This window comes from Tachypleus tridentatus, chromosome 5, assembly GCF_004210375.1.
Source record: "Tachypleus tridentatus isolate NWPU-2018 chromosome 5, ASM421037v1, whole genome shotgun sequence".
In the NCBI taxonomy this organism is placed as follows: Eukaryota; Metazoa; Arthropoda; class Merostomata; order Xiphosura; family Limulidae; genus Tachypleus; species Tachypleus tridentatus.
The window spans coordinates 25822411-25848268 of record NC_134829.1 but is presented as its reverse complement, the minus strand read 5'-3'; the positions used below and the strand labels follow the sequence as shown (position 1 = coordinate 25848268).

At 33.7% G+C, this 25858-nt stretch overlaps 1 protein-coding gene across 2 annotated transcripts; it reads right to left on the bottom strand.

Annotated features, from left to right (window-relative positions):
• Positions 1-971: 971 nt before the first annotated feature.
• LOC143250759 (uncharacterized) lies at positions 972-25858 on the bottom strand. 2 transcript variants are annotated; one of them, XM_076501718.1, is made up of 4 exons: positions 25704-25858; positions 25251-25406; positions 20013-20079; positions 972-3144 (listed from the first exon to the last, which is right to left on the bottom strand). In XM_076501718.1, the coding sequence occupies exons 2-4, from the start codon at positions 25368-25370 to the stop codon at positions 3059-3061; spliced, it is 273 nt and encodes a 90-aa protein (XP_076357833.1). In that variant the 5' UTR covers positions 25371-25406; positions 25704-25858; the 3' UTR covers positions 972-3058. The 2 variants fall into 2 exon arrangements, with proteins under 2 accessions (XP_076357833.1, XP_076357834.1); XM_076501719.1 differs by lacking the exon at positions 25704-25858 and adding an exon at positions 25537-25644.

Below are 25858 nucleotides of genomic sequence, written 5' to 3'. Positions count from 1 at the left end.
TAATTTAGCAGAGAGAAGGCAAATAGTCATCACCACCCACCGCCAACTCTTGGGTTACTCTTTTACCAACGAATAGTGGGATTTACCATAACATTATAATGTCCCCACAGCTGAAAGGGTGAGCATGTTTGATGTGACGGGGACTCGAACCCGCGACCCACAGATTACGAGTCGAGTGCTTTAACCACCTGACCATTCCAGACCATGTGAATTAAGGGTTTAAGTTCCATTGAAATCATAACATTGTATGACCTGAAAACGAGAATTAAAGTTAAAATTTGGGTAAATATTCCATAAGCTTACACACCAGTAATCTGATATAAGAAGCTAATGCAGCTAATCTCAGTTTGTTTTAATTACAGGTGTGTGTGTGTGTGTTTTCTTATAGGAAAGCCACATCAGGCTATATGCTTAGTCCACTGAATTACAGGTTCTAATTATTTTGAGTTAACAACATTGTACGATCTGAAAAACTGAATTTATTGTTTAAGTTTAGGATAAATAGAGTTTGTTCTACCTAGACATTAGTAGTTCAGTATAATACTTTGACAGTATGTTGAATTTTAATTCATTTGAATGGCAATTCAAGGTAAAAATACAAAACAAAAAACATCTTTCCAGTTGGTAATAAATCGAGATTGTAGCAAAAATTCGTTATTCCAGTTCCCAATTGAATGAACAGGGGACTGCTTTATTGTTACATTCCGAATAGTAGAATTAACTGTCAGTGATAATCGTATTAAGTGATATAATGGAGCTTGAACCTTGGACCTTCCTTCCACAGATCTTCACACTGAGTACTTAGCCGTGTTAGATCATGTGTTTCAATTGTCAAAGGAGACATCTGACCGTGTGTAGCAACATCACTGCCATCCTATACTGTTCGAAAATCAAATAATCCAGCAATGTTTCAAGTGCTGATATATTCTAAAATTTAATCGATTTATTACACATTATTACAGAACAAATCATATACAATAGCTTCCCCACATATTTATTTAGTAATTCACAAATATATAATACATGCAACACCTAAGACTCAAGATAGCAACAGTATATAAAGAGAAACAAACAGAAATATATATATATATATTATTAAACAATTACAGTTCGTATCCTCATTATGCTACGGTCGTACAATTAAAGCCAATTTCGATAAAACCTAAATAAATAGAAATGTCGTTGGCATAATTTTGTGGTTACGGAGGGCACGTATATTTACAATTGGTATGTATTGCTCTAGCATTATCACACGACAAGATAAAATTAAGCACTCGACAACATTATAAACTTCGTAATCGTGTTCCAACCTCCTGAGATTTATATACCTTTTAAAACCTCGATACAGTAAACCCCAATATTCTCATACTTACAAACAATATTGAATACTAGGAATTTGCTTCTCTTCTTAATAAAACTGTAGCGAATGGGAATCGTGTTAAGGGGATTAACATATTTAACGAGTTTCTCACTACCATTACGAAAAGTGGATAACACTTTTACTTGTTTTAGAATCATACATCGTAATAAAACTATTTAACCTCTCTTCCAGTTTAATTCTAATTAAAACTAAATGGTTAGTTTCCATTTATTAAAAATACAGTTAAATAATTTATAACTCGTAATAAATTCAGAGGAATGTTGGTGTTTATTAAAATCAATGTCAAGTCAATCATTTCATATTTACTGACGTAAGAGAAGTTAGTAAAAATATCATAGTCTCTTTTATTGTGTTTTTAATATATACATAAAAACCATCTATTACTCTAGTAATGTTATACAGAATGATTCATTGGAACCAGATGTGGAGTATTATAGATGTATAGCCCTATTATATTGTGAAGTGAGTAAACATGATTTGTTTTATTACAATTAATAACAACTACGCCAAGCCGATACAAAAGTGTGTGTTTTAAACACAGTAACATCTAAGCCTGTAAACAAGACATGTTTAATGTAGTGAATAACAAAGTGCATGTTTTGAACAAAATAACATCTGTATTTGTAAACACGACGTGTTTCATCTAGTTAATAACAAGTAGGTACACAAACACGTTTTATACAGAATAACGAACGTCTAAGCCTCTAAATAATACGTATTTCACACAGTGAAAAACAACAAGTCGGTACACAAAGTGGGTGTTTTAAACAGAGTAATGTCTAAGCCTAAATTTAAATAAGACGTTTCATATAGTGAATAACAAGTCGGTACACAAAAGTGTGTGTGTGTTTCACACAGCGAATAATGACTAATCCATTACAAAAAGTGCATGTTTTTCTCACAAAATTATTATTTCTTTAGCCTTACTGTGATGTCTCCTCGTCAGACCTAGTATCCTGAAGAATATGCTTTATGGAAAAAAAAAAGTCAATTAGAGGTCGTTTTTAGAATATCATGTGACAAACCAAGTACGAAAGAAGTTATCAAGTAGTAATGTAAACTAAACATTACAGTGACTAACTAAGAATGGAGTTATCAAGTAGAATGTGTAACTAAACATTACAGTGACTACCTAATAATGAAATTATCATGTCATAATGTGTAACCACAGTAAACTAAAATAGTATAGAACCACCATTTAGGAATTCTCAATAGTTACGTTTTCCTACTTCGAAACCGACTAAACACGTTTATCAATAACAACGAAAGGAAAACATTCTGAAATTTCCTAATAAACTCACAACACAACAATTGACCAAGGTCTATCACTTTAAAACTTATTTTTAGGTTTTTAGTCTTAAGTGTACGCCAAGAAAACCTATTAAAAATAAAATTCAGGTGAATCCAGTTATCAAGTGGCTACAGTAACAGTAATAACACGATGGCAGATGAATCGAGGAGATCTTTCTGCTATAAAGGTGCCAACTGATACAGCATGAATAATTATATCCGTTATCAAGGAACCTTCTAAAAACACGAATAAACATCATCTACTTATATGACTAACATTCAGTTTTGTTTTCATGTGGTTCTCGTTTTGAAACCACAATGGCCACCTGCATATGGTCCATATCCTTGCTCAACCCATCACTGTTCTAAATGTGTGGAGAAACAGGGTCATTTGCCAGTGTCCACACCGGTCTGAGTCATTAAGTCGGCGATGTTTTTCTCCAGGTCATCAATACGATGACCCATGTCATCTAGTATGGGGGTTAAGGTGAAAAAGTCACTGACATACTCGTTCAATAAATACATATTTGAACTCAAAACGTACTTTTATACACATAACACTTTTGACTTTGATACTGCGATATTTATAACACAAACAGTATATATATACACTTTATATTAGTGTAGCGTTATGTTGAATGGAAACAATGTGTATCAATATAACTTTTCTCCGAATGTTGCTATATACAAAACAGAAACAATATTTATACATACAACAGTTTCTCTTATTGTTACGATAGTTAGAATACAAACTGTATTAATATACTTGTCGCTGGGAGCCACGATAGTGCAATACAATTAAATCATGTGATATTCAACTCGGTATTCGGAGATTCACAACACAGCAGTTGATACATATCTATGTAATGATTACACAGCTTATCCAGTTTAAACTGGAGAAACTTATAACGCACGTGCACGAATTGAGAAATAAACATCATCTAAGCAACCTTCCGTAATATACTGATAAACACCACGCTCAGGTATACAGGTTATGATGTCTGATGTTTATTCTGAGAAACACAAATAATGGCATAGCCTGGTTTAATGTTTACCGTTTTTCATCATTCACGACTCAAGCTATGAAAATATTGAAAATTACTTCCTACTAAATTCCAATTGATTGTTATATGTAGAATATAAGTCCGTTTTGAATAATTTCACGACTGTAGCCACAATAAATTTATCCGAAAAGACTCGTATTTTGAACCTGATTCGTCATTGCCTTTGATGTCGTTCTCTCATGGAAAACCATGTGGTTACAGTCGTTAAATTATTCAAAACGGTTTAACTTACTTATATACTACATAAATACTATGTACATACTAGCAAAGTATTGTAAAATCGTACGTTATCTCAACACTAGATGAATTCAGTATAAAACTGTGATTTTTTTTATGTACTGATTTGAAGAATCATCATTTTATCACTCCTGTTTGGACCGCCATTTTGTCATACGTGAGCTGATTTTCTAAGTACCTTTCTTGGAAGATATACATTCATTTCTTTAGGGGAGGTCCATTCTTCTAGCTGTTTATTGAGGGTGCCTCATACTGAGAGCTTTCTCTCGCGGGAAAGATTCGTTTCACTACACAATACTCACTGTTAGTCACACGGGAGGGATAGGGGGTTATAAGGCCCCAGTAACATCGTCACTGACGAGCTGAGTGCCCCCTCCTTACCTCGGCCAGAGAACACCTGTCTCACACGTGGTTCCAAGAACAGTTTGTATGGCCTAAGGTTAGGATTACCACACAGAATTTACTTTTACTAGGCCATGGCCTTGATAAAAACACATACGTGTTATCCTTATGACCGTGAGTGTAGTTAAAGGTCAAGATCTTGATGAGAAACTTGCCCTTGGCCCCTTGTATGACTATCTTTCTTAATCTTAGATATATATATATATATATATATATTAAACATACACACATCTTTGTTCTTGTTTCATCAAACTGTACTTTCATTAAGCTTTTGATACATATTAGTTATTATTAAGTTCTTAAGCACAGAGCTACACAGTGGGATGTGCCCTGCCCACCGCAGGTATCAAAATTCAGTTTCTAGCGTTCTGAGCTTTCAAACATACTGCTGAGCCAAAGACTAAGAATAAAAAAAAAAAAGTTAAATCACATTTACATATTTATACATATGGTGAACTTTCTAATTTCGATAGGTCGTCTTATCTCTTCTTAAATTGTAAAAGACAGATACCCCTATCAAAAGAGATAGTGTCATTGTACCTTATTAACATACACACACACATCTAATTTAGAATATTTCCAAATTAGTTTGTTTCTTGAACTTACTAGAACTGACAATATAAATTATGACACTGACGCATTTCTGCAAAAACCATTTATTTCACGTGCCCATACTCCTTATTAACGTTAAAAGTACCAATAGATGTCGCATTTATTTATTTTTAATTATTTTTTCATATCATCTAGATATTCAATTGCTTTTGGATCTACGTTGGTTTAATTTTCTTTTTTCTTTTGGTTTCTTTAACACAAAGCTACAAAACGGTCTATCTACGCTGCACCCACCACAGGTATCTAATCCCGATTTTTAGCGTTATAACCCCTCAGACTTACCACTGAACCCCTGGAGGTATGTTGGTTAAAAGTTTTGTAATAATATACCAATAACACAGGATAAATATTAAAAATACCATCTGCATTACAAATACCCCCCCCCCCACTACCAATAGGATCCCGTTTGTATTTTACGCAGGAAATGGGGATTCTACAGAATTTTTGTTTCGCTTCTTTATATAGACAAGCATAAAATTACTAAAAATGATGAAGTATTTGCGCCCTTCTCCCCATCACTAACGGGTTTTCAACAATATAAAAACATGTTAGTAATTTCAAGGTTAAACACAGTCACGCTTATGAATATGCACCCCCTCCTCCAGACGCTATACTTAAAAACAGTATGTTTATTTATAACAGGCGGATCTAAACAGTATTTCATCTTTCACATGTATAAAGCGTCATCCAAACAAAATGCAGTAAACCGTTGAGGATAAGGTGGCACGTGTAGAATAGACTGACTTTCGAGATAAGGCCCACTGACACCGACGGAGATTAAATTGACAGGTACCGCTACTTCTCTGTTTCTAGTGGAAACAGAAATTCCGTTGTTTTAGAAAAGTGTCGAAGACAAACATGTGCATCCACAGATTTTTTTTTTCTGGGGTTGGGGGATTGAAAAAGTAACGTGAAATTGTGTTGTTGTTTTTTTTATAGCAAAACCACATTAGACCATCTGTTGTGTCCACCGAGATGAATCAAACGCCGGATTTTAACGTTGTAAGTCCGAAGACTTACCGCTGTCCCATCGGAGAGCTTCATATACATATTCTGAGTAAATAAAGAAAGAATTATGTTTTCTATTTTCCATACAACGACACGGTAAAGACTGGTGAAGGTGTTAATAATACGAAATCAACCACTCAACATTTTCCATCCTCGCGCGGCTTAGCAGTTGGTTTGTGGGACTAACTCGGTAAAATTCAATGTTTGATCCCTTTGGGGAAAGGCTCGGATATGTGATTAAAAAAAATGCTATTTTTTTTAAACTGATATACATTATTTTTGTTACTGAATAGTAACCAAAAGTTCCAGGTGACACGGATAAAATCACCAGACTACTTACTTACATATATATATATTAATAATCCAGGGCACAATACTTTTTAACAATATGCTACTAATGTCCAATGTTCATCTAACGAGTTTACTACGATGTGTTCAAAAAGATACTCAAAACTTCTGTCCCAACAGATGAATGTCCCCCTTCCCAATCCAGTGGCATGTCTGCAGACTTACAACGCTAAATATCGAGTTTCTATATCCGTAGTGAGCAGAGCAACAGAAATCCTATAGCGTAGCATAATGACTACACAAATAAAATAAAATATTTTAGTATTTAATATATTAATAAATTACTCAGTATACGTCATACTGTTACAGACACATTGTCAAATAGTATAGTGTAATTTACACAGTGCACTTCTCTGAGCCCACCTGTTTTGTTCCACAAAATATTTTATTATCTTGTAAATCAGCGATTCTCCACTGAAGGGCCGTGAGAAGCGCAGTTACGAGTCGCCAGGAGCCAAAAAATCTACGGATGCCCTAAATTAAAGTTTCATCAACTACATATGTGCCAAATAACTAAATGGGTCTCGGGGAGCGAATGGCTGAGAAACCAGGGTATAAACAATATCAAGTACCATATACTTGTATATGGTGCCTGATATGGAGAATAACACCTGCACATACTAAAAAACACACATCAAATTCATGGTTAGTTTGTTGTTTGATTGCTTTAGCGGAAAGGCACACAACAGACTATCTACACTGTTCGCCACTAAAGGAACTGCTCGAATTTCTGCACACACGAAACAAGAACAATGTGTATTTTGATATTAACAGCACTTTCGATAAATCAAATACACCGTGAGATACACAAAAGATAGAGCTAATAAACATATAAGCGTTTGGTTCGTTAGCAGAATTAATTTTATACGAAGGATAAAAACAACGATTTCCGACGTGTCCATACAAATGATTCAACCCTGACAGCATTTTGTTTTCTACTTTTAAGTTACTTCTTAACAATAATAAATCAAAAACGACACCCAATCAATAAAATGCTGTTAATTATCGTTTATCAAACTTAACGCATTACCGACAACTAATCCGGTTTCACTGTCATCTTATTCAACGTATTACCGACAACCAATCCGGATTCACTGTCATCTTGTTCAACGTATTACCAACAACTAATCCGGTTTCACTATCATATTGTTCATTTTTTTTTCCGTTTTAGGATATTTAGTTTATTCTAAAACACAAAACCACACAACTAGCTCTACGTTCTGTTGTCCACCACTGCTTTTAAACATTTTACGTCCTCATATTTACCGCTGAACCATCAAGGGAGGGTGATCTTTATATTCGTCACAATCAATCTGTATATACTGAATCAGAGGCGTCAGAATCTAGGTGCTAAATCCCCCCCAAAAGAAACACAAAGATATTACTAAATATATTTTGCCAGTTAACTCAACATACCGTGAGAAATAAGTTATTTTAATATCCTTCGCTTCAACAGTTAGAATTAGTATAACGTATTCATGGTTTACGTTGCCCAAACTGAAAACAAACGCGTAAAACACAAATTTAACAAGTTTATTTAAAATTCATAAGGGAATGGGAAATAAATGCAATCTCATGAGTATCGGGCCAAGTGACTTAATATATATATATATATATATATAGCAACTCTGTTCTACATATTGAAACTGTGGTGAAAATAAACAGTACTTGCTTTTTTTTTTGAAATGTTGTTAATATAAATCAGGAGATGTAGCTTATCTCTTTCCTTAGTGTCTTTCCTTGGTGTACTCTACAACAATCCTGCACATTTCTCCTACGTACTTTTGTTTCTTTGGAATTAAAAACTAAGCTACATAATGGGCTTCTGTGTTCTGCCCATCATGGGCATCGAAACCCGGTTTCTAGCGGTCTGAGTCCACAGACATAGCACTGTGCCAATGGGGGGACTACGTATTTATAACCACAACTTTTATTGAACAGTGGGAAGATTAAACGATATACGATCTTAACTGTTAGTATGGGCCCTTAACTTTCCATTTAAACTGTCTTTCTCTGTCTTTGGTGTGTGTTTTTCGTTTATATATATACAGGTAATGTTATCATTGGAAAAAACGTAGAAAATATTAGATATAGCTGAAATTCATTTACTTCCTTTTCATTATTTTGCTGTAGTAGTTTCGTTTCTAAAACAGCAAGGTGTGTAGTTATCACAATGTAACATAGCGCTAGCTTGCTGTGTCCTATTAGGCATCACTTTGGTGATACATAGACTGCTTTACTGAAAGGGATGAAGGTTTACTATATTTTATTAATGAAAAACCTTCATCAGAGACAAGTTTAATACTTACGGATGTGGAAAGTAGTAAGGTTTGTTTGTTTCTGAACTTCGCGCAAAGCTACTTAAGAACTATCTGCGCTAGCCGTTCCTAATTTAGTAGAGAGAAGGAAGCTAGTCATCACCACCCCCTGCTAACTCTTACACTACTCTTTTACCAATGAATAGTGGAACTGGCCATCACATTATAACGTCCTCACAGCCAAAATGACGAGCATGTTTGGTGTGACAGGGACTCGAACCTGAGACCCTCACATTACGAGTCGAGCGCCCTAACCACCTGGCCATGCCGGGCCAAGTAGTAAGGAGAACGTAAGACAAGGGCTTCCTGTTTCTAGTTTTGAAGGAACAAACTAAATAGAAATAGCTGCCATTCTGGGATTACACTAATTAAGTAACGGGTTTGACCGTCACTCTTTGTGACTAATTCAAGGCTCCAACGTGCGGAACACCATGTGTATATTTTTGTTTGTTTTTATTGTTGCAACATGAAGCCAACCGTGCAACTTACGATCCATAGTTCGAAACACGTTATAATCAGCTGCCCATGACGGCATCACAAGATAGAAGTTGCCTAGACTTCTTTTAACGGCTTTATTGAAAATTCTTAACTTTTTTTATAAGCTCTTACATAAGAAAAGAGGAAAAATCTATAGATAAATTGAATACCTAAATATACGGGGAACAGTGAGATCTTCCAAAAGCTTACCTATGATTGTACTAAGAGCCATCCCTCTCCTATAACATCCATATTTCCAGACATGACTTTACTTCGGGTTACACTTTCTTCAATCTTATTCAAAAGATTGTTTCCCATTTCATAACAAAACCCAAAGTTTCCCGTAACGTTGAAAGCGAGTGTTATACCCTGAGTGTAGCTTATGATATTAATGATATAGTCAGGCATGAAAATCATATACACACTTCAGGTTAAATGAAGAGGAGACTGAATTATTAAAATATGTAAATTTGTTCTTTCTCACAAAATAAGAACACACACACTTCACAAACAAGTATATCATTAATTGCCAGAACCCACAGTACAGATGAACTTCACAGTATTTGTCTCATGGAAGACTTTTCACTAAACTATTTCAACAGAACTGGTCTGAACATAGCCCAATGGTTAGCTTGCTGGACTATGGAGTTAACGTTCTACATTAGGTCTGAGTACAGACCAGTGGTTAGCTTGCTGGAGTATAGAACTGACGTTCTACTTTAGTTATGAGCGCGGTCCAGTGATTACCTTGATAGATTGTGGACTTAACGTTCTACACCAGGTATAAGTGCGGTACATTGGCTAGCTTGTCGGATTGTGGACCTGACTTTCTACGTAATTTTTATTTAGCTTATGATCGAGTTTATGGCGAATTTTGTCCCAGTGTGAATTTTTGTAACAGATTTCAAGGGAAAATGGTGATCTGTAATATTTTGAATAAATGGTAATTTGTTGTGTAATATTTTGTGGCTGGTTAATTAATCAGTACTTACATTGACCGTGAATTGTGAAGTATTTGTTGTGCGAGAGTTTTTTCAACAATAACTGAAAGAAATTATACCAATATCATTTATAATAAAATTCATAATAACTACCAAGAATTCTACAGGCAAGGAACTGGAAAATAGGATTCACTGAATGTTTAGAATCATAGTAACTAAAAAAACGTAGTATATCTATTAAAAACTGTAATTTCAAACAAAGAATGTAACATCAACAAACGTAAATTCAAAGGCGCCATCTTGATCACACAATAAGACCGTACTCTAAATCTACCCACTGTGATGCCAGGGTGCCTTTATGAAGCCGTGAGCTATCTCCGATGACATGATTTCATTGTTTCACCACTTTATATAACATCCTGTTACATGTCTAAGCAAACTATCTGTACGTCAGAAATAAAACATATTTTTATCAAAATATTAACAAAAAAAATACTAGAAACTAGTTTTAACACTTTCATGTCCTACAGTCTTTTGATAACAAATTTGCCTACACAGTTTAGGTTATACTTGATTGTTAAATTCTCTGTCTGATGACGACAAAACGTTGTTCTTGCACATTAACCTTGTTTATTACTCTCAAAGAACGTTCCTCATAACTCTTCCAATCCACCTACATTCCCATAACTGTATAAAGTAGATGAACTCACAAAATTCAGTGTGCTGACTAACCTAGTGCTTTACGATATAGAAACAGCACACACACACACACACACACACACACACGTACCAGGAGCAGTATTATTAAATACGTTCGTGATGCTATAAAATGAAGTTCATTAGAAGTTTCTAGATAAATAACCTAGTACAATTCTTTTAACTATAAATAAAATAATATAAAATATATATTATAGTATTTACGTAAAACATTACAAAGGACAAAAGAAAGTAAAAACTGACTTGATAATTAACAATAACAAAAATAAGTTCCATGTGCATACACATTACTCACTTAGACTGAAGGACCAATTGCTAAAAATAAATTTTGGTTTCCCAAAGCATTTAACCACAGAAAGAATAAATCATCGCCTTAAGCCTAATTCCTCTCTCATTCGTGACATCAGTTAAACATGCACAGAATGAAAACACGTTTAGGCTACACTAACGCCCCGAGTGTTGTGCTCACAGAAGATAATCAAAACTGAGATTTTAGTACTACAATTATATCCTCAAGCTTACCGCTGACCTAAAATAAAAATAAAAACACAATTAGTTAAACCTATTATACCGTAAAACAAAATATTTCACCATCTCATGCTGTTTTTTTTTCTCTTAAATTTATACAATAACTAATTTTCTTTCGCTACCTAAATTATATGTGAGGTTAGAAGAGGGAGTTTGCTTCAGGCGATGTTTCAACCTAGATTTTTTAAGTCGCTGACACATTGCTTTCTCTCTATTTATCATGTTTGGATACATACTGATCAATTTTTCATTAAAAATAAAATATGCGTCATTACATTATTCAAGACTTGTGTTCATAATTCACGAAGCTCGGCATGGCCAGGTGAATAACGCACTCGACTCGTAAACTGAGGGGCGTGGGTTCGCATCCCCGTCACGCCAAATATGCTCGCCCTCCCAGCCGTGGGGGTGTATAATGTGACGGTCAATCCCACTATTCGTTGGTAAAAGAGTAGCCCAAGAGTTGGCGGTGGGTGGTGATGACTAGTTGCCTTCCCTCTTGTCTTACACTGCTAAATTAGCGGCGGCTAGCGCAGACAGCCCTTAACTACTTTGGCGCGAAATTCATACCAAACAAACTTATCCACAAACATGTAAGAATATGCAACGCCACCTGTGCCATCTTTCTATCTCAGAAAAAAAAAACAACTTAAGAAATCCTGTGACATCTTGAACTATAATTTCAAATTTCATGAGAATCACCAAACCAAACTGAAGATATGCCATTTTTATTTACTTTAGCAATAACATCTCTTGTAAATAACATATACATGGTTTAAGTGAGAGTTGAACTATATTTACGTTTGTTACGGTGTAGCCCACTTTGACTCAGCGGTAAAACGCTAAAAACAGTTTCGATACTCACCAGGGTTACAGCACATTCTGTAGCTCCGTTATTAATAACAAACAAAGTAATAAGATTTTAGAATATAAATACTACACTGACAGTGAAACACACTATAAAAAATTGTTGTTATATTATAGCGTAAGTTATATTCATTTGTATAGAAATTCTCGCAAAGCTACTCGAAAATTATCTACACTAGCCACCCATAGTTCGGAAGTTATATACTAAAGGGAAAGCAACTTGTCATCACACCCACCGCCAACTCTTGGGCTATTCTTTTACCAACACATTGGGATTGAAAATCGCATTATAACAACAGGGCTAAATGATTAAGCATGTTCAGGAACAGATTCGAGCCTGAGACCATCAGATTGAGACTCGAGTGCTCTAGCCCCATAACGCCTTACAGCATAATCACGGGTTTTAATATAATATATATATGTGTGTGTATACCGTTCTTTGTTTGTTGTGGAATAACAGGACCATCAGCGTACATGAGAATACATCTTTAAGTTAATTTTAATGAAATAAATTGACAATTTTCATGAGATTATTCATTTTTACACCAACTACATTCCACCCCCTAACATACACACTGCTAGCCAAAATCTTAAGGCCAAAGAACATAAAGAAAAAATATGCATTTTACGTTGTTGGACTCAACCACTTATTTGAGTAGAGCTTCGAAAGATGAAAATAAGAAAAGGGAAAATAAAATAAAAAACTTTTTTAGCATTTAATAGGGGGAAATGCAAATATTATGAAATTAGCCTAAATACTAGCTGGTCAAAATTTTAAGACTATACTAAAAAGAAGTCCTAAAGAGGGTAGGAAATGCCCAACAAGAAGTCTCAATAGTGAGTTGCACGGCCGTCATTGCAAATAACTGCAAACATTCGCTTTCGCATGGTCAATATAAGCGTTTGCAGAAGGCTGGCTGGAATGTTATTCCACATGGTGAAGATGGCTTCACGAAGATCATGCACTGTTTGGAACTAACGTTCATTTCTATAGACTTCCCTTGCCATCCACCCCCAAAACATTTTCAATGGGGGTTCAGTTCGGGTAAACACGCTGAATGATCCTAAAGAATCACGTTATTCGCCATGAAAAAGTCCTTTGTCCTGTGGGCATTGTAGATTGCAGCATTGTCTTGCTGAAAGATCCAGTCATTTCCACACAAGCGAGGGCCTTCAGTCAACAAGGATGCTCTCTCCAACATGCCAATGTACCCAACTGCTATTTGACGCCCCTGTATAACCTGAAGCTCCATTGTTCCATGGAAGGAGAAAGTACCCCAGATCATGATGGAACCTCCTCCACTGTGTCGTGTATAAAATGTCTTCGGTGAAATATCCTTATCGTGCCAGTAAAGTTGGAAGCCACCTGGACCATCCAGGTTAAATTTATCTCATCAGAGAACAAAACCTTCGTCCACTTTTCTACGTCACATGTTTGGTGCTTCGCAGCAAAGTTTAACCGAGCTGTTTCGTGGTGTGGAAGGAGGCGTGGCCCTTGAAGACGTTTACGCTTTATAAAGCCTTTCTCTCGTAGATGCCGTCTTATTGTTCTTGAGCTGCATTCTGCGTTCGTAAGGGCCTTAAGCTGGGTCGACGATCAGCTGGTGTCTTGCTGGACAACTCGTCGAATCCTCCTGCTCAATGCCGGCGAAATTTTCTTTGACCGACCACTTGAAAGTCTCGTTCCGTATCCCTCAGTCTTTTAAAACATTTGCAACAGCAGTTTTACTTCGCGCAATCTCACCAGCGATGGCTCGTTAACAGAGACCTTGCTTTTGCAGCTCAACAATTCTGCCACGTTCAAACTCTGTCAACTTTTTAACCTTTGCCATGTTTTTACCCAATGTAACACAGGAGATGTTAGTGGGAGATGTTGACAACATTAATTCTTAACACAAATGACTAAATTTCGTTACGTGTTTACCGACTAACGCTTTGTTTCAGTATGGTTTTAAACTTTTGACCATCTAGTATTTAGGCTAATTTCATAGTGTTCACATTTTCCCTAATAAATGCTAAAGAAAGTTTATTTTTATTTTCCCTTCTCTTATTTTCATCTTTCGAAGCTCTACTCATATAAGTGGTTGAGTCTAACATCGCAAAATGTATTTTTTTCTTTATGTTTATTGGCATTAAGATCTTAGCCAGCAGTGTATATGCAACTACCATGTGAGTTCAGTTTACGAGTAGTGGCAATCGGGAATGGGTAAGGCATATTTTTTCCCATCCCAAACGCCATCTAGTTTCTTATCCTTTTCATCCCTATGTCTCAGTAAAGAGTAAAATTTTTGTTAAATAGTTTCTGCACTTTTTATAAGCCGAATTCCTGGCTGTCAGTGAGGCTGTTACTTCTAGATGCTTGAAAGTTTCGTGCACAGCCTATACAGAGGTTTACTGTTCGGACTGTAATTGATCCAACATATTCTTCAGGACTTCGTTATCAGTGAGGCTCTGGTTTGGGATTTCTTAAATATACACTTCCTGTTGGATTATAGACTATCAATGAGTTAATAAAGTTCCACGTAGTGCATATTACACAAGTAAGTATTTATGTGTGAATATATGGATAGGTTGTTATAAGTATTGGAAGTAATTTTTAGGGATGGGGTAAAAAGTTGGAAGAGAATCACGCTTGTCAGAAATGCGCATTTTACAATAAAATAAAGTAAGGAGATTTGCTAAGGCATGCACCCCCAAACAAATTTTTTTTTAAAAAATTGGTAATTCGAGTTTAATACAGTAAGGGGCACGATGTGTTGGAAATTAGGTACAAAACCAGAATCAAGGTTAATGGTGAAAATAAGTGTCTATACCCGTTTTATGTTCAAATACGCAAGAGTATTTACTCTTATATTAACTCGTCTTTCTCTGTAAAAGCGTTAAAAAAAAAATTGCTTACTTTTCTTGACAGTTTAACATCTATGTAAAAACGTGTAAAGGTGTTAATAAACCAATACAAAGGAACACCTTTATATTATATTATATAATAATTATTAAAATATTTAAAATAATACAATATTAAAAATAATATAATAATATAAAATTATATATTCAAACATCTAACACCGCCCTCTACATTCCGACACTCAGTTACACAACCCCTTTCAAACATATGGTCAGCTTCCAGTCAGTTACCTCTTTCTTTCTTTTTGAACCTGATGATGACCGAAGAAGGTCGAAACGTTGTTCGCTCCTCTACGTACAATATTTTCTTAACCCAAACGAGCCGTTTTACAAATAAAAATGGTATTTGCACACTTTTAATTCCTATTATATCGTGTTTTGTTTCACTAGGACGATATGCCTATCTGTATACATCAAAACTTGCAAATCTAAATCACCGTTTTGTTTTCACAGAAACAGGTGGTACTACAAACAAATTGTTGGGTTTAATCAGGAGTGACAAGCATGTATCGGATTTTCACAACAAACTCTAAACAACAGATTATCCAGAAGCGAGTATAAAAATATGGAGTGGAGGCGTTCTTCACGTATGCTCTGTTTGGTGCGGTAACATTCATTATCAAGAGATACTCGAGGGCTATTTACGCTAGCTGTCCCTAATTTAGCAAGGTAAAACTAGAAAGAAGGCAGCTAGTCATTACTACCCACCGCCAACTCTTGGGCTACTCTTTTACCAACAAATAATGGGATTGACCGTAACATTAGAACGCCCCATGGCTAAAAGGGCGAGCATGTTTGGTACGACGGGGATTCGAACCCGTGATCCTCAGATTACGAGTCGAACGCCTTAACCCACCTGGCAATGCCTGGCCGGTTTGAATATATATCCTCCTAAACGAGTTGTCCAAACTTGACATGCTAGTTTAGTAGTCCAAAATTAACCAAATTTATATTAAACTTTCCCCTTTAACGAAAAACTAAAATAATTTATGGAATAACTCTTTCAGTATATAACGGACTTACTATTACATATTTATTTTGATATCTCTGTTTGTTTCCGTTTAATGTATATTTAGAAATGCATGCAACTTATATTGCCAAATGTGTACTGAGAAAGTCTCATCTATTCCCTAAATTTGTAGAATATTCTCGAGTGTAGGAATTAACAATGTACGATGTGTGTGTGCGCGTTAAATATTAGTTATTGTCAGTATTATTGCCAACTGAAATTTTGAGAAGCTCGCCTAATGATTATAAAAGTTAGCCATCGCAACACGCGGAGAAACAGTCTTTTTATTGTTGGTTTGCTACAGTTAGTAATATTATACAACTCGGAAGCTATAACTGTGATAAACACTTATTAATCGGCAAAACTACAGATATCTGACAAAGAACGTTTAGAGACTTCGAACATTACAAACCGTTAAAGTTCACCTTTGTATTTCTACAAGGGCATTAAATATCTGCTTTGGTGAAAAGTCAGCTTGTAAACCGCATGAAGCCAGCCAAGAATAGAGCTAGCTAGATTCCCGTCAGGTTAATTGTAATTATGTATCAACATGATATTAATTCACTCATCATGAACCGTCGATAAAATGTTCAGTTCCAGACCAGACAGAAGACTCAGTATTGTTTGTTTATAATTTTTTTATATATGAACCATTATTTGTAACAACTATTTGTAATAAACAATGATAAATTATATTATTGTTTATATATTACCATATATGTGTTAAGAAAGAAAACTGTATCAATCTTATTGAATCTAAAACTTGATACATGTCAATATTCAATTAACTTCTAAATTAAAATTAAAATTTCAAATTATTTGAAATCGTAATACGTAACATAATACATTGGAGACTCATCCGAGATAAATTAAAATATGTAACAAGTAGCTATTGTAAATATTTGAGTTTAAACAAACTTCCCACCACAACGAAATTCTACAAAACAAAGATATTCCTGCTGTTTAAGTTCCCCTCTCTTATCTGATTCATACTATTTAACTTCCGGATCATACTAAGTTAAGAGTAAGCGTTTAAACCTTAATTAAAGAAGCAATTCATAATTAAAATATTTGTTTAAGAATTTTCTTGTTTTTTTTTAATGAAGGATACAGTTTTTCATATAACAAAATTCAAGTTTATTATTAAATTTAATGCACTGAATGTACCAAATTCAAACAGTATAAATCTTGAACACATCTCTACTGTGAAATGGGTTTCTATAAACAAAAAGTGACGCAACTGCTATACCTTCTCACTTTTAATCCACTTCTCGTCTTACAACAATTTTTTGAAAACCCTTTAAAATATTTTGATCATTTTAGCTAATTTCTTCATGTGTTCCGCATTTTCAAGGGAAAAAATAACGTTAAAAACCTTTTAAGATATTTAAAACATTAAAACGCAAGCCATCATGGAAGGAGAATTCACTTTTACTTATAGACTTTCACTAGCTTTGTCAAGTTTTCACTGGTACTTAAAAAAAATAATAATTTGCACATCAACTTAATTTTAAACCACCGTTCTCCATTTTATGTTTCATATAGTTAGTTTAATTTTAGGAGTGTCGCCTGGTTGATATGTAGTATGTTTACGGACTTATAACACTAAAATCTGCGAGTTTAACCTCCCATGGACTTTGTGTAGCTTTGCGCTAGAAGAAAAAGCTTTCAAAACCGTCTGCATAGCGCCATCTATTTACAAATTATTCACTGTATTCAGGTAACTCGTGTGTAAATTGTCGTTAGTTATGAACACCGCAGTTCACACGTGTAGTGATCTGCTGAACTTAAATACAATATATGCCCGAAAACTGTGACTGTAGTTTCCTAAAACTTCCGTCATAAACAATGTTACGTACATGCAGTTAATACTTGAAAATTAATTTTACGGAAATGGAATAAATCCGTGTAGTATTCAGGTCTTACCGTATGTACAACACAAAAAATATGCACTGGTTATGTCATACATTTTAACTCAATAGTCTAAGATGTGCAATAGAACTGACCATATTCAGGTATCAATCGAAACCACAGCCAAGAAACCAAGGAAATGATGTACTCTTCAAGTTACTATTCTGCAATTTAGGTGGCCCGGCATGGCCAAGCGCATTAAGGCCCTCGACTCGTAATCCGAGGGTCGCGGGTTCGAATCCTGGTCGCACCAAACATGCTCGCCCTTTCAGCCGTGGGGGCGTTATAATGTGACGGTCAGTCCCACCATTCGTTCCTAAAAAGAGCAGCCCAAGAGTTGGCGGTGGGTGGTGATGACTAGCTGCCTTCCCTCTAGTCTTACACTGCTAAATTAGGGACGGCCAGCGTAAATAGTAGCTTTGTGTGAAATTAAAAACAAACAAAGCAATTTAGGAACAACAAATCATGTATATGTGTGCTACTATACATGAATATGTATGCATATGGTTGTAAGCTATATTTTAATAATTTAAATGTTTGCTAAGGGATCTAATCATGATGATTATATAACTATATACACATTTACGTAACAAGAATGACATAAATATCAGTGACTAAATCAGTTAAGTATTCATGATGACGAGAAACCCACTTGAAGTAAAAATGTTCTGTACTTTATTCTAATTAAAGTTGTAATACCCATACCAGCCGTCTTGAGTATACAGTTAAGTATTCAGTTTATTTATAACGAATCCAATATTGATTCATCTAAATGTCTGTTAGTGTCTTAGGCAGTTATAGTTAATGTGTCTGTTTAGTCTGTCAACATGTTTATTATTTATAGATTGGTGAGAAAATTTAACCAGTAACTTTAAAAGTGTGTTAGGTTTATATTAGTTTTGTAGTTTCTGTTGAAACGTTGTTTGTGAATTAAGCCTACAAGTGAACATAGCACGTACTGTGTCAAACAATAATGAAGAAATAAATTAATTCATTAACATTATCTGGACTGTACTTGTCATTCATTTTACTACATATGGTGAAAGATTCCACCCAATGACAGAATTGTGTATAACGATGTGACTTAACAAATTTTATAAAAAAACGTGGTGTCCCCCTTACACTATCACAATACAGCTACCAAGCACTTAAAAAGTCATACAAAACGACTAATCTGAGATACCATAGTCTTAATGGTTTATACGTTACAATAAAAAAATTGATTTTTTTTTCATTTTGACTGTTGTTCCTCATGAGTGTCTTCTTAATAAAATATCTTAGAAACAGTTTTACAAACTTAACATTATAACACACGTGTCCAAAAAAACAAACAAAAAAGAAGGCAATCAGTGAATAATTGTGTATGATTTTAATACTTGTACAAAGCTACAAAAGGTATCTGCATTGGCCCTCCCTAATTTTCAACTAATCAGACAAGAGGGAAGGCAGCTAGTCAATGGCACCCACTAGCTAATGTAATCAAATGGCAACATTTGACTAACATATTTATAGTGTATGCACAACTGAGAAGTGTAGTGTGTGATTGTTCAAAAAAGGGATGTGAACCATGAACCTTTGGATTCAGTCTGGTATGATAACCACTACGCCTGGCACACACACACAGTCAATAAAGTTATCTTGGATTATAAATATACTCCAATTTAATTACAATGAGGACACAGTTAACTACTTTTTGTATCAGACAAAAACCCTAAAATGTTGATCTACAAGAATAATAAAGTATGGGAAGAATAAGAAATACATAAAAATGATAAACCTTTCAGGAAAGAAACGGCTTTCTGAAATCAATTACATTTTAATTATCATACATTAATTAATGGTCTTCAAGAAATAATTTAAAAAATATATTGATCTCCTTGAAGGGGGGGACTTCATTAGAAAGTTTAAGGTATGTATCTGGTTTATTGCATTATGATCCAAATAGTGATGTGGAGGTTAGAAACAAATACAGCAACTCTACTACAACACAAAGGATATTTCTTGCTAATATCTGGTCTGACATCACCTGAAACTTCTCTTGCAACTGATGCAGTAGGTCTTCTACCTAAAAATTTAAATAAATACATGTATACTAGTAAAGAGTTAGTTACATTTTTATTATGAATTAAATCACTTGTTTTTCAGAAAATAGTACAAAACTGAGAAGACATTTGATTCAGTACTGATGTAGTTAGTATGGTAATTATATTTTTATAAAAATTAATTTTTCAGTGTAAATTTATGAAGAAAATTGACACTGCTACCCAAAAACAATGACTTAAATACATTTCATAGCATAAATGGTGAGTGCAGATCACACATAAAAGAAATCAATAGTATTCATGTGAACATGTAGCAACAGCTTCAGAAATTTCTTCTTTTAAAATAATATAGATTCAATTTTTTTAATCCAATGTCTCTCACTAATGTACACATACACAAAAACAGTATATAAAGAAAACATTCATTTCAAGATAACACTCATTTTTCATGTCATGTCAGTCATTGTTATATCTACAATACCACATTTTTTTAAATATATGCATTAATTACATACTAATAATGCTATACATTTATTATCATATATATATAGACTTCAAGCACTACATTGTAAAAGCTGTTCATTGTAAACTGTCCGAAAGTATTGTATGATCACGTGCATCACATATGTAATGAACTGGCATTAGTATGAAGTAGAACACACTGAAATTTGATTGTTATATAGCAACATGCAGATTGTAAAGAAACACTTGTAAACTTTCTTAACTATGAGCCTGAAAAGTAAAAGAGGGGTTTGGAGTTTTCCTCTTCTCAAGAGTGTGTGTGCAAAAACAGCATTGTATGACCAATAGTCCTTTGTTGTTCATACCATATGTTACATTTAAGAGTGAGATAGACACAACAGACTCATCATCTGAGTCAGATAACCAATGGTGAACTTGTAATTTATGTTAAGTTTATGAACATGTTGCACATGACAATGATTTAGATGATATTTACAGTGCATTATGGGCATGTGGTGTTGTGAAACACATGGTCAGACTAAATGTAATGCCTTAAACATGAATGTTTCATTTAGCAAATAAAGCAAACTAATTAGTTAAGTGATTAATCAATAATTAATTTTGTTACTTATTTACATTCATCAACGATGGTAATTCTTTTTATAAACCAAGAACAGGGCTCAGTATATTTAATACCTTACATAACAGTTTATGACATGCTAAAAGTTAACTTACAATATCTTTGGAGGTGTTTATTGTTGTGCATGCCTAAAGAGAAAATGTGTTTCTTTTTAACAACACTTCCAAAAAAAACAACAATATTGAAACTATACCATAGTTCACAATTCAAGTGTTTTATATAATCTGTAGTTTTATGATTTTACGTCCATGAAGTGAAATAATTTGCTTGTTCAATATTTTAGTAAGTTCACTAATTTAATGCATGCACTTTGTTTGGATGTAATACCATGAAATCTTCAAGTTTCCTTGAGTCATAAGACCTAATGGCCAGTTGTTCTATGATCTATATGTCTAGAAAGGAATTGAAGCCCATCATCAACAAAAAGTGGAAGAACAACAGTCAAAGATTCTTCATACACTTTCAGTTTTTTCTTTAGATTAATGTTACTGTAGAAATGTTAGTTATCTTGACTTTCTGGTATGTTGATTCACAACACATTGGTTATCAAGTTAAACTGTTACAGTATTAGTGACAGTTTATTGGTCTACCTTATGTAAACAAAGGGTGATTGTAAGTGAATAATTTTTCAGACTAGATAAATGCAACCAATAATGTCTTTTAAAGATATGAATATTATATACCTTGTGTTACATTCACTATTACTGATAATACCAAAAACCATATTTGAAAAGTGAGTTCCAACATAAGAAAAATCAAAGTTATACAACTGGAGTGGAAGATATTGTGATTTAGTTGAAAGTGTATTAGTAATACTAAGGGAAAACAAGATTTGTGTTTTGCTGTGAATTTTACCAGTTTATGAGAAAAATAGTTGCTAAATTGAATCCTAGTCTTACCAGTGAAAACATGAGTAATGAATCTTTGTTCTCTGTATAATCCAGCAGCAGTAGAAAGAATCTTGTTTCTAAATGTTTAGGGTAATGGTGAATATAATTACTGGAAGCCTAGATACATGCTTACTCTCAGACAAAATTATTTCAGTCTTCAGATGGTAAATTTATTGAATGAAAAAGCTGAGTTATATCATAAGTTTTATTATATTTTTTCAAAGCTCTGTGCAATGACTGTACAGAGAAAAATCATTACACTTTATTTACTTGGTGTTTGAGGGTGACTAAAATAACTGGCCACCATCTTGTCCTTCTTATGTCCCATGCATTGATAAAATGGCACACCTCATACAAGAATATAAAATAATATGTTGGCCTTATAATCAATGGGATAATAATTATGATAGAAACAAACACTTGATGGCAAAGAGCTCTTCTCACTGGGAGAATGAAGTTATTATGATCTTTCATAAATCTGTTTTTGGCCTTTAATATTTTTTTATGTCAATGATTTAGATATTTTCTTAAGCTATAATAGTCCTAAATTTTCTGCTGACACTAAAATAATGGGAAAGGCTACTATTATTGAGAATTCTTAATGTGCAAGTCAAAATATGAGTACATAAAGATAAAAAGTATAATGTACTAAGGGTGTGGGAAGTTAAAACTAATTGTATAAAATAAGACATTTGTATTGTAGAAAGGAGCAAGAATTTAAGTATAATAACTGATATGAAAAACTTAAAAACATTTCAGTTAAGTATCTGCTGTGGTAAAATAAGCTAATAATTTCTATGTGCTTGTTTGTAAACTTTTTCTAGTATTTTGATGTTTTCTTCCTGTAGCAAAAAAATAAAGAAATTCATGCACCACACTTAAAATGTGGATTCTCCAGACACATAAGACTAATACCTTATTTTACCACAGCATATAAGCTAATAACATTATAAATAAGTCTGGTTAGACCACATTTAAGTGTGATGTATGAATTATGTTATTATTTTGCTACAGGAAAAACACCAAAATATTAGGAAAAGTTAACAAACAAGCACTTAGTAATTTACTTATTTTCTCTTAGTGTGTACAATTTAGAGGTAACTTGTGTGGATTTTTTTCTTGCCTATAAATAATCCATTTGTGACAAAATAAAAATATTTGATATTAAAAATTTAATATAGAGTAAAAAGAATAAGTTTTAAAAGCTCAAAATAGAGCTTGTTCTTCAGCAAAGTAATTTTGTGTTATAAAATTATAGATCAGCAAAGTAATTTTGTGTTATAAAATTATAGATCAGCAAAGTAATTTTGTGTTATAAAATTCTAGATCAGCAAAGTAATTTTGTGTTATAAAATTATAGAATATTTTTCCCAGTTATGTGGTTCATGCAGGGGCAGTTTATTTATTAGGCAGAGTGACTAGGACCTAGGAAAACTATGGATCCATGAAAATATTTCTTAATAGTTAATCTTTCGTTTACCTTTTACAGTTGATAAGGCCAATGAATAGAAGATGCCAAGGCCCTACTATCATCTTGATCCTGCACTGGGTACATGGATATGAACATGAAGGGTAACATTTAGTTTAGGTTATTTTTATTGTTTATTTTGGTACGGGAAGGGTTGACCTTAATGTGCCAATGCTCTTCTGTCACTTTGCTTGTTTGTTTGGTGTTATAGAAACTATTCCAGAGGTTAATAATTCAATGAGGTCTAGTATTGCATTAAACAATATATAGTTAGTCTATTCAATCCACTACCAAGCCAGAAAATCTATATGATAGCTCCAATTCCTCTACAATTTGCAAAAAACAAAAGCAACTGAACAAGCCTATTCTCACAATTTACTTTTTAAACCATAAATTATATTGACAGCCCCCTTTTTTTAGTTTCTCATATAATTAATATTCATCAGTCAGTCTTCCAAATGAGGTTAAATCAGTTTTATACCTGGTAACAACAACCTTCTCACTTTCAGTTTCAGTAGCTACATCTTCTAACATGCTATGCAGACAAGGAAACACTTGGTTCTTCAATGGTATCCTCCAAAAAAAATAGAAACCAACCCTTCATTTTCTAGAAAATAATGGACTCCCTTCTTGAACTTCTATAAAATGCTAGCCTCCACTAACAATGGCAACTTATTCTACAAGTGAATCATTCTGTTAGAAAAATAAAATGGTCTTAACTGGAGACTAGCCTGCCTTTTCAAAATCTTAAAACTTGTGTCCTTTTATCCTACTATCTTCAGAATATGGCACAAAAAATATGAAGACCTTTATCTTATCCATCCTCCAAAAACTTTGTAAGCTTCAATAATATTACCCTCTTACCCTTCTTTTCTCAAAAAAATACAAGAAATCATAATCTTTCCCAGTAACTTAACCCTTCTATCTCAGAAATGATTCTAGTCTTATAAACACACACTCATTTGAAGGTTTCATACTTTTCAACAATCAGACTCAAGATCTTCCCCTACAACAACACTAACACTCTTTCAAGTTTCATTATCTTGAATATCATTTTACAACTCTCAATACTGAAACAATTTTTTACACATTTCTACCCAGTCATTAAGTCCATCACATCTTTTAGAATATAAAATATTCTTCTTAGTATTGGTATTCTCAATAATTTATTCATCACACTTAAATCTAGCTAACTTAAAGCCCACGTTTCTATCAACACAAGACTCTAAAACATCAAAAAGAAAGGCTCTAATCAGACTGAACCGATCAGAAATTTATTTATTACCATCTACTGATCTCTAGTTCTAATCCAATGTTTAGAGTTTACATGTACTCCACAGAAATTTAACAAATTGCTTTTGTGTATAGCAGTTGTTGTTTTTTAAATTAAAAGTTATCAGTAACTTGACTTCATTCGCTCCACCTCCAAACCTTATGAAGAGACTCTTGACAGCTTCAACACATGTTATATATAATTGGGGCAGGTAGTTACACACTTGCTTCGTATACCATTTTGATATTAGTAGTCTGAATGACTCAATGCTACTTAGCACAACAAAATGAATACAAAAACCGGTCGCATTTAATTTTAGCACAGATAGTTAATAGTTAGGATTAAAACTTAATTTAAATTTTAAAAATTAAAATAAAAATTTTGAGGAACAGAATAAAATATCAATTATAAAACTGTCTTATAAAGGACAAACATCGTATAATTTAAATTATTTAACATACATATTGTGTTAAATCCTGTATGTTCTTTGGTTCTGTGAGCTGTTCTCCGGTTTTTGCGTTTTCATTAAGATCTGTTTTATTCAGCTCACTTCTTTGCGACGATCCCTTTTGTTCCGCCATGTTGATTACGAACTCTGCTTATAAAGTTACGAAGACCTACAGAAAGTAAACAAATATATTGAAAAGTTATATAACTTACAGAAATTAAGTTATTAACATATGTATATATTTGTTACGAAATACCAAAATTACGCTTAGGATTAAATTTCTTATCGCCAACACGCACAAAAGAATAATACAAAAAATGCTTTAGATATGTTGCGTTGCGAAATGGCGAAATTATTGAACTAACAAACCACTCGATAAAACCCACTATTCACTACTTCCAAAAAAACTCGTATATTTACTGTAAACTTTAAAATAATGTTATAAAATTATTAATTGCGTTCATACAGATGGTTTCGCGTTTTAAAAAAAGGGATTATTATGCATAATTTCATGAATGACTCAAATTGGTTTTTGTTGATGACAACTTCGATGGACTCGGAAGTGATCTAATGCAAGGGTTCCCAAACTTTTAAGACCTGCGGAACTTCACATCAGAGAGT